At 40.1% G+C, this 17,004-nt stretch overlaps 1 protein-coding gene across 1 annotated transcript; it reads left to right on the top strand.

The window, feature by feature from the left end:
* Nucleotides 1–15,359: 15,359 nt before the first annotated feature.
* Nucleotides 15,360–15,983, top strand: LOC138857358 (uncharacterized). The gene has a single exon (XM_070109761.1). It carries the CDS (start codon nt 15,360–15,362, stop codon nt 15,981–15,983), a length of 624 nt encoding a protein of 207 aa, XP_069965862.1.
* Nucleotides 15,984–17,004: the final 1,021 nt, after the last annotated feature.

Below are 17,004 nucleotides of genomic sequence, written 5' to 3'. Positions count from 1 at the left end.
TCACTCTTCAAATACCCGAAGTGTGGAAAGTCGGAAGAGTGGACCCACTACTGAAACCTGGGAAACCTGCCCACAAAGGAGAGTATTATCGTCCGATAACTCCCCTCCCACCAGTAGTGAAGACACTTGAGACCTAGCTACTCCCGACATTTACTCACCACCTGAGTCTAGCAGACCTTCAGCATGGCTTCCGCAAAGAGGACGATCCTCGTAGCGTTGGACTTGTCAAAAGTTTTGACACAATCAACCACATAACGCTACTTGAGGGTATAGAACAATCCACGCTCCCTTCAGAGCTGAAGCGGTGGACTAAGAACCACCTGAGCGGTCGACATTCATCCGTACTGTTTCGAGGTGAAAACTCGAACCCGCTACTGTTTAATTTCTGTATTTCGAAACTCCTCCAGCCACCAGAGGGAGTTTCCATGTCCTGGTACGCTGAAAACTGCACGATATTGACGTCGGGCAATGTAATCGATGGCATGTGCTCGAAAGTAAACGGCTATCACTCCGAACTTTCTTGCTTCTTCTCAGCCTGTGCTCCTTCACTCCTCACACTACCGCGATAACTGCCAAAGTACAGATCCGCAAAAAAATCGTCAAATCTCTTGCCGGCAGCTCTTGGGGAAAAGCCAACGAAACGTTACTGGCAACTTACAAGGCAATCGGCCGGCCAGTGTTAAACTATGCTGCTTCAATATGGTCGCCTGGATGTAGTTCAACATAGACGAAGAAGCTTCAGACTTGTCAAAACACTGCACTCCGGACTATCACGGGATGCCTCTTGATGTCCACAATCGAACACCTGCATAGTGATAGATAGACATTGTTTTCGTAGAAACCACCCCTGCAGTCGTCTGCTTGAAGCGGAACCGCCTCCTAGGAACATCAAGATGTCCTTCCTTGATTACGTCGTTGACATAAGACAGTACGCCAACCAGACTTCGGACGCAACGAACTATAGACAAGCACGGACCGCCAGTGGGGCTATCAACACCTTTATCGCCTCCCTCTCAGTGAATGGCTTACTAGGAGTCAAACCACTACCCATTAAAGACGTAGAGCTCGAGTTGCTTTGTCAATCTAGAGTGATAATTGCGCAACTTCGTTCTGGATACTGTAGCAGCTTAAACTCCTACTTATCCAGAGTAGACCCCGACATACCCAATATATGTCCTGCATGAAATAAGTCCCCCCGATACAACTGGGCCTCCAGTTAGATGACCACGACTACAACTAAACTATAGCTCACCACCCATCAACAACATCGCCAACTCAAATAGGACTTCTACGCGAAAAACTAATAATGTCTTATATATTATATTATATTGAATGGTTGCGCTTATAAAAAGAAGTTTTATTAAATTATTTCAAAGTTACAATAAGCTATACTTGTATACTCTTTAAATTAATGTTTGATGCTAATGGCTGCTGCTGCTAGCACGTCTGATCAGCTCGGTGTCCGTGATAAAAGGGAAGAATTGCAGGATGAAGGAGAATGGGGTTGCTTATGGTGGAAAATATAAAAATGTAGTAAAGGGTTGCCGGTCGGTAGTGTTGTGCGCTTTGACGGTCGGTAACATAGTACAACATAGTTCTAGCCTGTCGGTAGTGGATGATGTTGCCACATTTACAAAAGATTAAGGTAACAATAATGGCTATACATTTATAGGCAAATGTATAGTTTAAGTCCCCCAACTAAGGAGGCCTCAAAAATGAAATTTTTTTTTTAATCGTCTTATTTTGACGCGAATATTACAAATCCGTGAGCGGAAAGTGAATTTTTTCAATAATTTATGCATGTATTTACAAATATATTTAACACACTTTGAACATACTTTTCAACTCACTTAAATGTTGTAGCGGCAAAACTCTGCAGAATTCTGATGACTTAGCTTTAATTATCAATTCCGCGAGTTAAACATTTTCTTGTGAAAAAATACTGAAGAAAGGGAACAGTCACAATTTCTTTTGCGCCGTGATCTGATGGTATGGACGAATATTGGAGATCGTCGAACTCCTTTCCCCCGTAGTGGCCTTCGGTCGCGCTTCAAAAAAAATCCTGGTTGGTCTAACACCGGGGTGTTCATAGTCCTTTCGCACCGAATTCCATTCAGCAGCGGAAAAAAAAAGAATTAATTTTAATGTATCACAATTTTTTATTTTTAATGCATATGTATTAAAAAATTTAAAAAACATTTTTTTTTGGTTTTTTTGAAAAAAAGAATAGAAATGTTGAAAAAAATCACATTTCGCTCACGGATTTGTAATATTCAAGTCAAAATAACCCGATTTAAAAAAAAAAATATTTTTGAGGCCTCCTTAGTTGGGGGACCTGAACTATACATTTGGGTTGGCTTTAGTATACCATCCCACGATTTCAGGGTTAATAGAGGTATGGTATTAGATAGAGGAGACTCTCCAGATCACGAATATATACCATTATTGCCGCCGAAAACTTATAGTTTTCGAGATATTTGCATTTTAAGTTGAAAGTTTCACAAATTTTATTTTAAAATTTTTTGATTTATGGTTAACTTTTCTTTTATATTATGCACTTGTTATACACTACAATATTTCTACACATTAATTTTATATTAGTTATTTAAATATTTGCTTTCAATAAGCATTTTATTTTAACACAATTTTCGTTATATGCACAATAACAAATGGGTTCATGTTGACAGATAATAAGTGTTGCCATATCCAAATGAATGAAAGCAATCAAAATAAATAAAAAACTAAAAAATAATAAAAATTATATGCACAATATTTACCAATTCAATTTGAATATGAAAATAATGACAAAACAGACAAAAAAAGAAACGGTACCTTGTTTAGTTGTAACAATATCCGTTATATTCTGTTATAGAAAATGAAGTTTAAAAAGAGTGATATACTTTCTTTAACAATACTTTTTTTTGGTGTAGAAAGAAGTTTGACGCGATTGAATTATGAACACCCCGGTGTTGGACCGACCAGGGTTATTTTTTTGAAGCGCGGCCGAAGGCCGCCAGTGCAAATAGGAAATCTAAACAAAAAAAAGTAATGTTAAAGGGTGTATCTCTCTCTCTTTAAACTTCAATTTTTATTAAGGATAATTATAATAACAGTGAAGATTTTTAAAATTTGATATATTTTGTTATTGTGCATTTAACGAAAATTTTGTAAAAATAATATGCTTATTTAAAGCAAATATTTAAATAATTAATATAAAAAAAATATATATAAACATTGTAGTGAAGTGTTAGTGGATAATAAGTGCATAATATAAAAAAAAAGTTAACCATAAATAGAGAAATTTTAAAATAAAATTTGTGAAATTTTCTTAAAATGCAAATATCTCGAAAACTATAATTCTGGCGGCAATAATGGTATATATTCGTGATCTGGAGAGTCTCCTCTATCCAACCATACCCCTCTTAACTCTGAAATCGTGGGATGGTATACCAAAGTTTCCCCATACATTTACCCAGTTATATTTCTAATAACTTTACGCTTACTACTCGTTATTCGAGTTTAACTTATTGCTATAACTAATATATTTTTGATCTGCAGAATATCCTCAATCCTCCCATATACTATTCAATTCGGTGCGATTGAAATCCTCTTGAAAACACAATTAGTAGATTCAACTATTGAAAGTACGTATTTTTTCTTTGAAGAATGAATTTTACTTTTACACCACTAACACTTCATTTATTCGTTGGTACACATTGATTTCACATTGTATAGTGAAATAATATCATTCAATATTTAACTTATTGTTCAATTCTATTTATTCACACAATAACAAAACGGTTGCACACTGACTAATACCCAGTGCTACCATAATAATATATTTCGCAAACGAAAAAAAAAACAAAAAGAAATATTATTACCCAAATACAGAAACCATAATTGAATATGGACAATAAGTTGGACCGCAAAGGATTTTTTTTTTGAAGTGCGGTCGAAGTGAGTTTTAGTTTAAGTTTGTCGTCCTTAGAGCAACGCCAAGCAGCAGGGTTGCTCCGTATCCTCCTGATCCGTGCCGGCATCGAGCCCAACTTGGGCCCCGAGGAATTCTTCTGTTGCTTGGTTAGGTGCAACACATGCCATGAATGGAGCCATCTTAAGACCTGTTCAAGCCTTAAGGCTCATAGGGAGTGGACCACGAGTTATGTGGCCATGCAACATGCACCATGTTCGGGCACTGCGCCGCCTCTCCAGTTGAGTGGCTATAAAAGGACCTCCACGGCCTTAAGGAGCTCACGCAGGCAGCATGACTCCTTGCCTGCCCGATCCCTCCCAACCTTCATCCCGCTCCAATCTTCGTCCGATAACCACCCAGCATTTCCTGGTTCCTCGCACAGTCTGTTCTGTGTGTCAGTTCTGATGTCCCTTTCTGTGTTCCAGGCTGCGAACCACACGTGAGTAAAGTGCGTCGTACGTTGCCCCGTGCTGTAGGAGTCTCCCCCGCAACACAACATGACAGTGCAACAACCGCTCATGAGGATATTACAGCTGCAACAACCACCATCTACACGTACCTCCCTCACCCCCAGGATAACCACCGGACACCTGAATCAAACCCACTTTTACTATTTAACTGCAGCGGACTCCAGATTATGATCGAGAAGATAGTTGCATTTATGAGCCGGGAAGGCGTATGGATAGCAGCGGTCCAAGAAACCAAGTTAAACAGCCGCTCAAATCCGCTGAGTTGCGCAGGTTTCGACGTTTTACGTAAAGATCGCGAGCGAGAATTTGGTGGAGGTCTAACCTTCAGACTGCACAACACTGTGCAATATCGTCTATATATACGATCATATCAAACGATCATTGGGGGATGGAGCTGGTTGCTGATCCCTGTAATCCCTGGATAAGGGATCTCAATTTGGAGATTCGGCAAATGATAAATCAACATAAGCGGAAAAAAAGGATAAAGCATCTGAAGTCCGGCAACCTTTCCACCGGTGTGCGTAAGCTTTGGACTACTGTCAAGGCCTTGTCTAATCCGAGGAGACATGACCGAGTTAAAATTCAATTCGATGGCCATGCCTCCTCGGACCCGAAGAAGTGCGGAGGGTATTTTAGCCCACAATTTATACTGCACCCTTCGGCTGACAAGACCAAACGATGTGTTAATCGACGGCTGCGCAAAATGCCAAAAGAACGCACACCACTAACTTTCACCGATGGGGAGGTGCAGAGTGCCATCAACAAAGCCAAATCGTCCAAACCCATTGGCCCTGACGAAATAAGAATGCTTATGCTAAAAAACCTCGGCTCGACGGGAGTAAGCTATCTCACCAAGGTTCTCAACTTGTCGATGATCACTCTTCAAATACCCGAAGTGTGGAAAGTCGGAAGAGTGGACCCACTACTGAAACCTGGGAAACCTGCCCACAAAGGAGAGTGTTATCGTCCGATAACTCCCCTCCCACCAGTAGTGAAGACACTTGAGACCTAGCTACTCCCGACATTTACTCACCACCTGAGTCTAGCAGACCTTCAGCATGGCTTCCGCAAAGAGAACGATCCTCGTAGCGTTGGACTTGTCAAAAGTTTTGACACAATCAACCACATAACGCTACTTGAGGGTATAGAACAATCCACGCTCCCTTCAGAGCTGAAGCGGTGGACTAAGAACCACCTGAGCGGTCGACATTCATCCGTACTGTTTCGAGGTGAAAACTCCAAACTTAGAAGAATTAAACAGGGATTCCGCGGGGCGGTGTCCTCTACCCGCTACTGTTTAATTTCTGTATTTCGAAACTCCTCCAGCCACCAGAGGGAGTTTCCATGTCCTGGTACGCTGAAAACTGCACGATATTGACGTCGGGCAATGTAATCGATGGCATGTGCTCGAAAGTAAACGGCTATCACTCCGAACTTTCTTGCTTCTTCTCAGCCTGTGCTCCTTCACTCCTCACACTACCGGGATAACTGCCAAAGTACAGATCGGCAAAAAAATCGTCAAATCGCTTGCCGGCAGCTCTTGGGGAAAAGCCAACGAAACGTTACTGGCAACTTACAAGGCAATCGGCCGGCCAGTGTTAAACTATGCTGCTTCAATATGGTCGCCTGGATGTAGTTCAACGTAGACGAAGAAGCTTCAGACTTGTCAAAACACTGCACTCCGTACTATCACGGGATGCCTCTTGATGTCCACAATCGAACACCTTCATAGTGATAGATAGACATTGTTTTCGTAGAAACCACCCCTGCAGTCGTCTGCTTGAAGCGGAACCGCCTCCTAGGAACATCAAGATGTCCTTCCTTGATTACGTCGTTGACATAAGACAGTACGCCGACCAGACTTCGGACGCAACGAACTATAGACAAGCACGGACCGCCAGTGGGGCTATCAACACCTTCATCGACTCCCTCTCAGTGAATGGCTTACTAGGAGTCAAACCACTACCCATTAAAGACGTAGAGCTCGAGTTGCTTTGTCAATCTAGAGTGATAATTGCGCAACTTCGTTCAGAGTAGACCCCGACATACCCAATATATGTCCTGCATGAAATAAGTCCCCCCGATACAACTGGGCCTCCAGTTAGATGACCACGACTACAACTAAACTATAGCTCACCACCCATCAACAACATCGCCAACTCAAATAGGACTTCTACGCGAAAAACTAATAATGTCTTATATATTATATTATATTGAATGGTTGCGCTTATAAAAAGAAGTTTTATTAAATTATTTCAAAGTTACAATAAGCTATACTTGTATACTCTTTAAATTAATGTTTGATGCTAATGGCTGCTGCTGCTAGCACGTCTGATCAGCTCGGTGTCCGTGATAAAAGGGAAGAATTGCAGGATGAAGGAGAATGGGGTTGCTTATGGTGGAAAATATAAAAATGTAGTAAAGGGTTGCCGGTCGGTAGTGTTGTGCGTTTTGACGGTCGGTAACATAGTACAACATAGTTCTAGCCTGTCGGTAGTGGATGATGTTGCCACATTTACAAAAGATTAAGGTAACAATAATGGCTATACATTTATAGGCAAATGTATAGTTTAGGTCCCCCAACTAAGGAGGCCTCAAAAATGAAATTTTTTTTTTAATCGTCTTATTTTGACGCGAATATTACAAATCCGTGAATTTTTTCAATAATTTATGCATGTATTTACAAATATATTTAACACACTTTGAACATATTTTTCAACTCACTTAAATGTTGTAGCGGCAAAACTCTGCAGAATTCTGATGACTTAGCTTTAATTATCAATTCCGCGAGTTAAACATTTTCTTGTGAAAAAAATACTGAAGAAAGGGAACAGTCACAATTTCTTTTGCGCCGTGATCTGATGGTATGGACGAATATTGGAGATCGTCGAACTCCTTTCCGCCGTAGTGGCCTTCGGTCGCGCTTCAAAAAAAATCCTGGTTGGTCTAACACCGGGGTGTTCATAGTCCTTTCGCACCGAATTCCATTCAGCAGCGGAAAAAAAAGAATTAATTTTAATGTATCACAATTTTTTATTTTTAATGCATATGTATTAAAAAACTTAAAAAACATTTTTTTTGGTTTTTTTTGAAAAAAAAATAGAAATGTTGAAAAAAATCACATTTCGCTCACGGATTTGTAATATTCGAGTCAAAATAACCCGATTTAAAAAAAAAATTATTTTTGAGGCCTCCTTAGTTGGGGGACCTGAACTATACATTTGGGTTGGCTTTAGTATACCATCCCACGATTTCAGGGTTAAGAGAGGTATGGTATTGGATAGAGGAGACTCTCCAGATCACGAATATATACCATTATTGCCGCCGAAAACTTATAGTTTTCGAGATATTTGCATTTTAAGTTGAAAGTTTCACAAATTTTATTTTAAAATTTCTCGATTTATGGTTAACTTTTCTTTTATATTATGAACTTGTTATACACTACAATATTTCTACACGTTAATTTTATATTAGTTATTTAAATATTTGCTTTAAATAAGCATTTTATTTTAACACAATTTTCGTTATATGCACAATAACAAATGGGTTCATGTTGACAGATAATAAGTGTTGCCATATCCAAATGAATGAAAGCAATCAAAATAAATAAAAAACTAAAAAATAATAAAAATTATATGCACAATATTTACCAATTCAATTTGAATATGAAAATAATGACAAAACAGACAAAAAAAGAAACGGTACCTTGTTTAGTTGTAACAATATCCGTTATATTCTGTTATAGAAAATGAAGTTTAAAAAGAGTGATATACTTTCTTTAACAATACTTTTTTTTGGTGTAGAAAGAAGTTTGACGCAATTGAATTATGAACACCCCGGTGTTGGACCGACCAGGGTTATTTTTTTGAAGCGCGGCCGAAGGCCGCCAGTGCAAATAGGAAATCTAAACAAAAAAAAGTAATGTTAAAGGGTGTATCTCTCTCTCTTTAAACTTCAATTTTTATTAAGGATAATTATAATAACAGTGAAGATTTTTAAAATTTGATATATTTTGTTATTGTGCATTTAACGAAAATTTTGTAAAAATAATATGCTTATTTAAAGCAAATATTTAAATAATTAATATAAAAAAAATATATATAAACATTGTAGTGAAGTGTTAGTGGATAATAAGTGCATAATATAAAAAAAAAGTTAACCATAAATAGAGAAATTTTAAAATAAAATTTGTGAAATTTTCAACTTAAAATGCAAATATCTCGAAAACTATAATTCTGGCGGCAATAATGGTATATATTCGTGATCTGGAGAGTCTCCTCTATCCAACCATACCCCTCTTAACTCTGAAATCGTGGGATGGTATACCAAAGTTTCCCCATACATTTACCCAGTTATATTTCAATAACTTTACGCTTACTACTCGTTATTCGAGTTTAACTTATTGCTATAACTAATATATTTTTGATCTGCAGAATATCCTCAATCCTCCCATATACTATTCAATTCGGTGCGATTGAAATCCTCTTGAAAACACAATTTGTAGATTCAACTATTTAAAGTACGTATTTTTTCTTTGAAGAATGAATTTTACTTTTACACCACTAACACTTCATTTATTCGTTGGTACACATTGATTTCACATTGTATAGTGAAAAAATATCTTTCATTCAATATTTAACTTATTGTTCAATTCTATTTATTCACACAATAACAAAACGGTTGCACACTGACTAATACCCAGTGCTACCATAATAATATATTTCGCAAACGAAAAAAAAAACAAAAAGAAATATTATTACCCAAATACAGAAACCATAATTGAATATGGACAATAAGTTGGACCGTAAAGGATTATTTTTTTGAAGTGTGGTCGAAGTGAGTTTTAGTTTAAGTTTGTCGTCCTTAGAGCAACGCCAATCCTCCTGATCCGTGCCGGCATCGAGCCCAACTTGGGCCATCTTAAGACCTGTTCAAGCCTTAAGGCTCATAGGGAGTGGACCACGAGTTATGTGGCCCTGCAACATGCACCATGTTCGGGCACTGCGCCGCCTCTCCAGTTGAGTGGCTATAGAAGGACATCCACGGCCTTAAGGAGCTCACGCAGGCAGCATGACTCCTTGCCTGCCCGATCCCTCCCAACCTTCATCCCGCTCCAATCTTCGTCCGAGAACCACCCAGCATTTCCTGGTTCCTCGCACAGTCTGTTCTGTGTGTCAGTTCTGATGTCCCTTTCTGTGTTCCAGGCTGCGCACCACACGTGAGTAAAGTGCGTCGTACGTTGCCCCGTGCTGTAGGAGTCTCCCCCGCAACACAACATGACAGTGCAACAACCGCTCATGAGGATATTACAGCTGCAACAACCACCATCTACACGTACCTCCCTCACCCCCAGGATAACCACCGGACACCTGAATCAAACGCACTTTTACTATTTAACTGCAGCGGACTCCAGATTATGATCGAGAAGATAGATGCATTTATGAGCCGGGAAGGCGTATGGATAGCAGCGGTCCAAGAAACCAAGTTAAACAGCCGCTCAAATCCGCTGAGTTGCGCAGGTTTCAACGTTTTACGTAAAGATCGCGAGCGAGAATTTGGTGGAGGTCTAACCTTCAGACTGCACAACACTGTGCAATATCGTCTATATATACGATCATATCAAACGATCATTGGGGGATGGAGCTGGTTGCTGATCCCTGTAATCCCTGGATAAGGGATCTCAATTTGGAGATTCGGCAAATGATAAATCAACATAAGCGGAAAAAATGGATAAAGCATCTGAAGTCCGGCAACCTTTCCACCGGTGTGCGTAAGCTTTGGACTACTGTCAAGGCCTTGTCTAATCCGAGGAAACATGACCGAGTTGAAATTCAATTCGATGGCCATGCCTCCTCGGACCCGAAGAAGTGCGGAGGGTATTTTAGCCCACAATTTATACTGCACCCTTCGGCTGACAAGACCAAATGATGTGTTAATCGACGGCTGCGCAAAATGCCAAAAGAACGCATACCACTAACTTTCACCGATGGGGAGGTGCAGAGTGCCATCAACAAAGCCAAATCGTCCAAACCCATTGGCCCTGACGAAATAAGAATGCTTATGCTAAAAGACCTCGGCTCGACGGGAGTAAGCTATCTCACCAAGGTTCTCAACTTGTCGATGATCACTCTTCAAATACCCGAAGTGTGGAAAGTCGGAAGAGTGGACCCACTACTGAAACCTGGGAAACCTGCCCACAAAGGAAGTATTATCGTCCGATAACTCCCCTCCCACCAGTAGTGAAGACACTTGAGACCTAGCTACTCCCGACATTTACTCACCACCTGAGTCTAGCAGACCTTCAGCATGGCTTCCGCAAAGAGGACGATCCTCGTAGCGTTGGACTTGTCAAAAGTTTTGACACAATCAACCACATAACACTACTTTAGGGTATAGAACAATCCACGCTCCCTTCAGAGCTGAAGCGGTGGACTAAGAACCACCTGAGCGGTCGACATTCATCCGTACTGTTTCGAGGTGAAAACTCCAAACTTAGAAGAATTAAACAGGGATTCCGCGGGGCGGTGTCCTCTACCCGCTACTGTTTAATTTCTGTATTTCGAAACTCCTCCAGCCACCAGAGGGAGTTTCCATGTCCTGGTACGCTGAAAACTGCACGATATTGACGTCGGGCAATGTAATCGATGGCATGTGCTCGAAAGTAAACGGCTATCACTCCGAACTTTCTTGCTTCTTCTCAGCCTGTGCTCCTTCACTCCTCACACTACCGGGATAACTGCCAAAGTACAGATCCGCAAAAAAATCGTCAAATCGCTTGCCGGCAGCTCTTGGGGAAAAGCCAACGAAACGTTACTGGCAACTTACAAGGCAATCGGCCGGCCAGTGTTAAACTATGCTGCTTCAATATGGTCGCCTGGATGTAGTTCAACGTAGACGAAGAAGCTTCAGACTTGTCAAAACACTGCACTCCGTACTATCACGGGATGCCTCTTGATGTCCACAATCGAACACCTTCATAGTGATAGATAGACATTGTTTTCGTAGAAACCACCCCTGCAGTCGTCTGCTTGAAGCGGAACCGCCTCCTAGGAACATCAAGATGTCCTTCTTGATTACGTCGTTGACATAAGACAGTACGCCGACCAGACTTCGGACGCAACGAACTATAGACAAGCACGGACCGCCAGTGGGGCTATCAACACCTTCATCGACTCCCTCTCAGTGAATGGCTTACTAGGAGTCAAACCACTACCCATTAAAGACGTAGAGCTCGAGTTGCTTTGTCAATCTAGAGTGATAATTGCGCAACTTCGTTCTGGATACTGTAGCAGCTTAAACTCCTACTTATCCAGAGTAGACCCCGACATACCCAATATATGTCCTGCATGAAATAAGTCCCCCCGATACAACTGGGCCTCCAGTTAGATGACCACGACTACAACTAAACTATAGCTCACCACCCATCAACAACATCGCCAACTCAAATAGGACTTCTACGCGAAAAACTAATAATGTCTTATATATTATATTATATTGAATGGTTGCGCTTTTAAAAAGAAGTTTTATTAAATTATTTCAAAGTTACAATAAGCTATACTTGTATACTCTTTAAATTAATGTTTGATGCTAATGGCTGCTGCTGCTAGCACGTCTGATCAGCTCGGTGTCCGTGATAAAAGGGAAGAATTGCAGGATGAAGGAGAATGGGGTTGCTTATGGTGGAAAATATAAAAATGTAGTAAAGGGTTGCCGGTCGGTAGTGTTGTGCGTTTTGACGGTCGGTAACATAGTACAACATAGTTCTAGCCTGTCGGTAGTGGATGATGTTGCCACATTTACAAAAGATTAAGGTAACAATAATGGCTATACATTTATAGGCAAATGTATAGTTTAGGTCCCCCAACTAAGGAGGCCTCAAAAATGAAATTTTTTTTTTAATCGTCTTATTTTGACGCGAATATTACAAATCCGTTAATTTTTTCAATAATTTATGCATGTATTTACAAATATATTTAACACACTTTGAACATATTTTTCAACTCACTTAAATGTTGTAGCGGCAAAACTCTGCAGAATTCTGATGACTTAGCTTTAATTATCAATTCCGCGAGTTAAACATTTTCTTGTGAAAAAAATACTGAAGAAAGGGAACAGTCACAATTTCTTTTGCGCCGTGATCTGATGGTATGGACGAATATTGGAGATCGTCGAACTCCTTTCCGCCGTAGTGGCCTTCGGTCGCGCTTCAAAAAAAATCCTGGTTGGTCTAACACCGGGGTGTTCATAGTCCTTTCGCACCGAATTCCATTCAGCAGCGGAAAAAAAAGAATTAATTTTAATGTATCACAATTTTTTATTTTTAATGCATATGTATTAAAAAACTTAAAAAACATTTTTTTTGGTTTTTTTTGAAAAAAAAATAGAAATGTTGAAAAAAATCACATTTCGCTCACGGATTTGTAATATTCGAGTCAAAATAACCCGATTTAAAAAAAAAATTATTTTTGAGGCCTCCTTAGTTGGGGGACCTGAACTATACATTTGGGTTGGCTTTAGTATACCATCCCACGATTTCAGGGTTAAGAGAGGTATGGTATTGGATAGAGGAGACTCTCCAGATCACGAATATATACCATTATTGCCGCCGAAAACTTATAGTTTTCGAGATATTTGCATTTTAAGTTGAAAGTTTCACAAATTTTATTTTAAAATTTCTCGATTTATGGTTAACTTTTCTTTTATATTATGAACTTGTTATACACTACAATATTTCTACACATTAATTTTATATTAGTTATTTAAATATTTGCTTTAAATAAGCATTTTATTTTAACACAATTTTCGTTATATGCACAATAACAAATGGGTTCATGTTGACAGATAATAAGTGTTGCCATATCCAAATGAATGAAAGCAATCAAAATAAATAAAAAACTAAAAAATAATAAAAATTATATGCACAATATTTACCAATTCAATTTGAATATGAAAATAATGACAAAACAGACAAAAAAAGAAACGGTACCTTGTTTAGTTGTAACAATATCCGTTATATTCTGTTATAGAAAATGAAGTTTAAAAAGAGTGATATACTTTCTTTAACAATACTTTTTTTTGATGTAGAAAGAAGTTTGACGCGATTGAATTATGAACACCCCGGTGTTGGACCGACCAGGGTTATTTTTTTGAAGCGCGGCCGAAGGCCGCCAGTGCAAATAGGAAATCTAAACAAAAAAAAGTAATGTTAAAGGGTGTATCTCTCTCTCTTTAAACTTCAATTTTTATTAAGGATAATTATAATAACAGTGAAGATTTTTAAAATTTGATATATTTTGTTATTGTGCATTTAACGAAAATTTTGTAAAAATAATATGCTTATTTAAAGCAAATATTTAAATAATTAATATAAAAAAAATATATAGAAACATTGTAGTGAAGTGTTAGTGTATAATAAGTGCATAATATAAAAAAAAAGTTAACCATAAATAGAGAAATTTTAAAATAAAATTTGTGAAATTTTCAACTTAAAATGCAAATATCTCGAAAACTATAATTCTGGCGGCAATAATGGTATATATTCGTGATCTGGAGAGTCTCCTCTATCCAACCATACCCCTCTTAACTCTGAAATCGTGGGATGGTATACCAAAGTTTCCCCATACATTTACCCAGTTATATTTCAATAACTTTACGCTTACTACTCGTTATTCGAGTTTAACTTATTGCTATAACTAATATATTTTTGATCTGCAGAATATCCTCAATCCTCCCATATACTATTCAATTCGGTGCGTGAAATCCTCTTGAAAACACAATTTGTAGATTCAACTATTTAAAGTACGTATTTTTTCTTTGAAGAATGAATTTTACTTTTACACCACTAACACTTCATTTATTCGTTGGTACACATTGATTTCACATTGTATAGTGAAAAAATATCTTTCATTCAATATTTAACTTATTGTTCAATTTTATTTATTCACACAATAACAAAACGGTTGCACACTGACTAATACCCAGTGCTACCATAATAATATATTTCGCAAACGAAAAAGAAAACAAAAAGAAATATTATTACCCAAATACAGAAACCATAATTGAATATGGACAATAAGTTGGACCGTAAAGGATTATTTTTTTGAAGTGTGGTCGAAGTGAGTTTTAGTTTAAGTTTGTCGTCCTTAGAGCAACGCCAATCCTCCTGATCCGTGCCGGCATCGAGCCCAACTTGGGCCATCTTAAGACCTGTTCAAGCCTTAAGGCTCATAGGGAGTGGACCACGAGTTATGTGGCCCTGCAACATGCACCATGTTCGGGCACTGCGCCGCCTCTCCAGTTGAGTGGCTATAGAAGGACATCCACGGCCTTAAGGAGCTCACGCAGGCAGCATGACTCCTTGCCTGCCCGATCCCTCCCAACCTTCATCCCGCTCCAATCTTCGTCCGAGAACCACCCAGCATTTCCTGGTTCCTCGCACAGTCTGTTCTGTGTGTCAGTTCTGATGTCCCTTTCTGTGTTCCAGGCTGCGCACCACACGTGAGTAAAGTGCGTCGTACGTTGCCCCGTGCTGTAGGAGTCTCCCCCGCAACACAACATGACAGTGCAACAACCGCTCATGAGGATATTACAGCTGCAACAACCACCATCTACACGTACCTCCCTCACCCCCAGGATAACCACCGGACACCTGAATCAAACGCACTTTTACTATTTAACTGCAGCGGACTCCAGATTATGATCGAGAAGATAGTTGCATTTATGAGCCGGGAAGGCGTATGGATAGCAGCGGTCCAAGAAACCAAGTTAAACAGCCGCTCAAATCCGCTGAGTTGCGCAGGTTTCAACGTTTTACGTAAAGATCGCGAGCGAGAATTTGGTGGAGGTCTAACCTTCAGACTGCACAACACTGTGCAATATCGTCTATATACACGATCATATCAAACGATCATTGGGGGATGGAGCTGGTTGCTGATCCCTGTAATCCCTGGATAAGGGATCTCAATTTGGAGATTCGGCAAATGATAAATCAACATAAGCGGAAAAAATGGATAAAGCATCTGAAGTCCGGCAACCTTTCCACCGGTGTGCGTAAGCTTTGGACTACTGTCAAGGCCTTGTCTAATCCGAGGAGACATGACCGAGTTGAAATTCAATTCGATGGCCATGCCTCCTCGGACCCGAAGAAGTGCGGAGGGTATTTTAGCCCACAATTTATACTGCACCCTTCGGCTGACAAGACCAAACGATGTGTTAATCGACGGCTGCGCAAAATGCCAAAAGAACGCATACCACTAACTTTCACCGATGGGGAGGTGCAGAGTGCCATCAACAAAGCCAAATCGTCCAAACCCATTGGCCCTGACGAAATAAGAATGCTTATGCTAAAAGACCTCGGCTCGACGGGAGTAAGCTATCTCACCAAGGTTCTCAACTTGTCGATGATCACTCTTCAAATACCCGAAGTGTGGAAAGTCGGAAGAGTGGACCCACTACTGAAACCTGGGAAACCTGCCCACAAAGGAGAGTATTATCGTCCGATAACTCCCCTCCCACCAGTAGTGAAGACACTTGAGACCTAGCTACTCCCGACATTTACTCACCACCTGAGTCTAGCAGACCTTCAGCATGGCTTCCGCAAAGAGGACGATCCTCGTAGCGTTGGACTTGTCAAAAGTTTTGACACAATCAACCACATAACACTACTTGAGGGTATAGAACAATCCACGCTCCCTTCAGAGCGGAAGCGGTGGACTAAGAACCACCTGAGCGGTCGACATTCATCCGTACTGTTTCGAGGTGAAAACTCCAAACTTAGAAGAATTAAACAGGGATTCCGCGGGGCGGTGTCCTCTACCCGCTACTGTTTAATTTCTGTATTTCGAAACTCCTCCAGCCACCAGAGGGAGTTTCCATGTCCTGGTACGCTGAAAACTGCACGATATTGACGTCGGGCAATGTAATCGATGGCATGTGCTCGAAAGTAAACGGCTATCACTCCGAACTTTCTTGCTTCTTCTCAGCCTGTGCTCCTTCACTCCTCACACTACCGCGATAACTGCCAAAGTACAGATCCGAAAAAAAATCGTCAAATCGCTTGCCGGCAGCTCTTGGGGAAAAGCCAACGAAACGTTACTGGCAACTTACAAGGCAATCGGCCGGCCAGTGTTAAACTATGCTGCTTCAATATGGTCGCCTGGATGTAGTTCAACGTAGACGAAGAAGCTTCAGACTTGTCAAAACACTGCACTCCGTACTATCACGGGATGCCTCTTGATGTCCACAATCGAACACCTTCATAGTGATAGATAGACATTGTTTTCGTAGAAACCACCCCTGCAGTCGTCTGCTTGAAGCGGAACCGCCTCCTAGGAACATCAAGATGTCCTTCCTTGATTACGTCGTTGACATAAGACAGTACGCCGACCAGACTTCGGACGCAACGAACTATAGACAAGCACGGACCGCCAGTGGGGCTATCAACACCTTCATCGACTCCCTCTCAGTGAATGGCTTACTAGGAGTCAAACCACTACCCATTAAAGACGTAGAGCTCGAGTTGCTTTGTCAATCTAGAGTGATAATTGCGCAACTTCGTTCTGG

Source organism: Bactrocera oleae, chromosome 5, assembly GCF_042242935.1.
Source record: "Bactrocera oleae isolate idBacOlea1 chromosome 5, idBacOlea1, whole genome shotgun sequence".
NCBI classification, from domain to species: Eukaryota; Metazoa; Arthropoda; class Insecta; order Diptera; family Tephritidae; genus Bactrocera; species Bactrocera oleae.
This window is presented reverse-complemented; position numbering and strand designations above follow the sequence as displayed.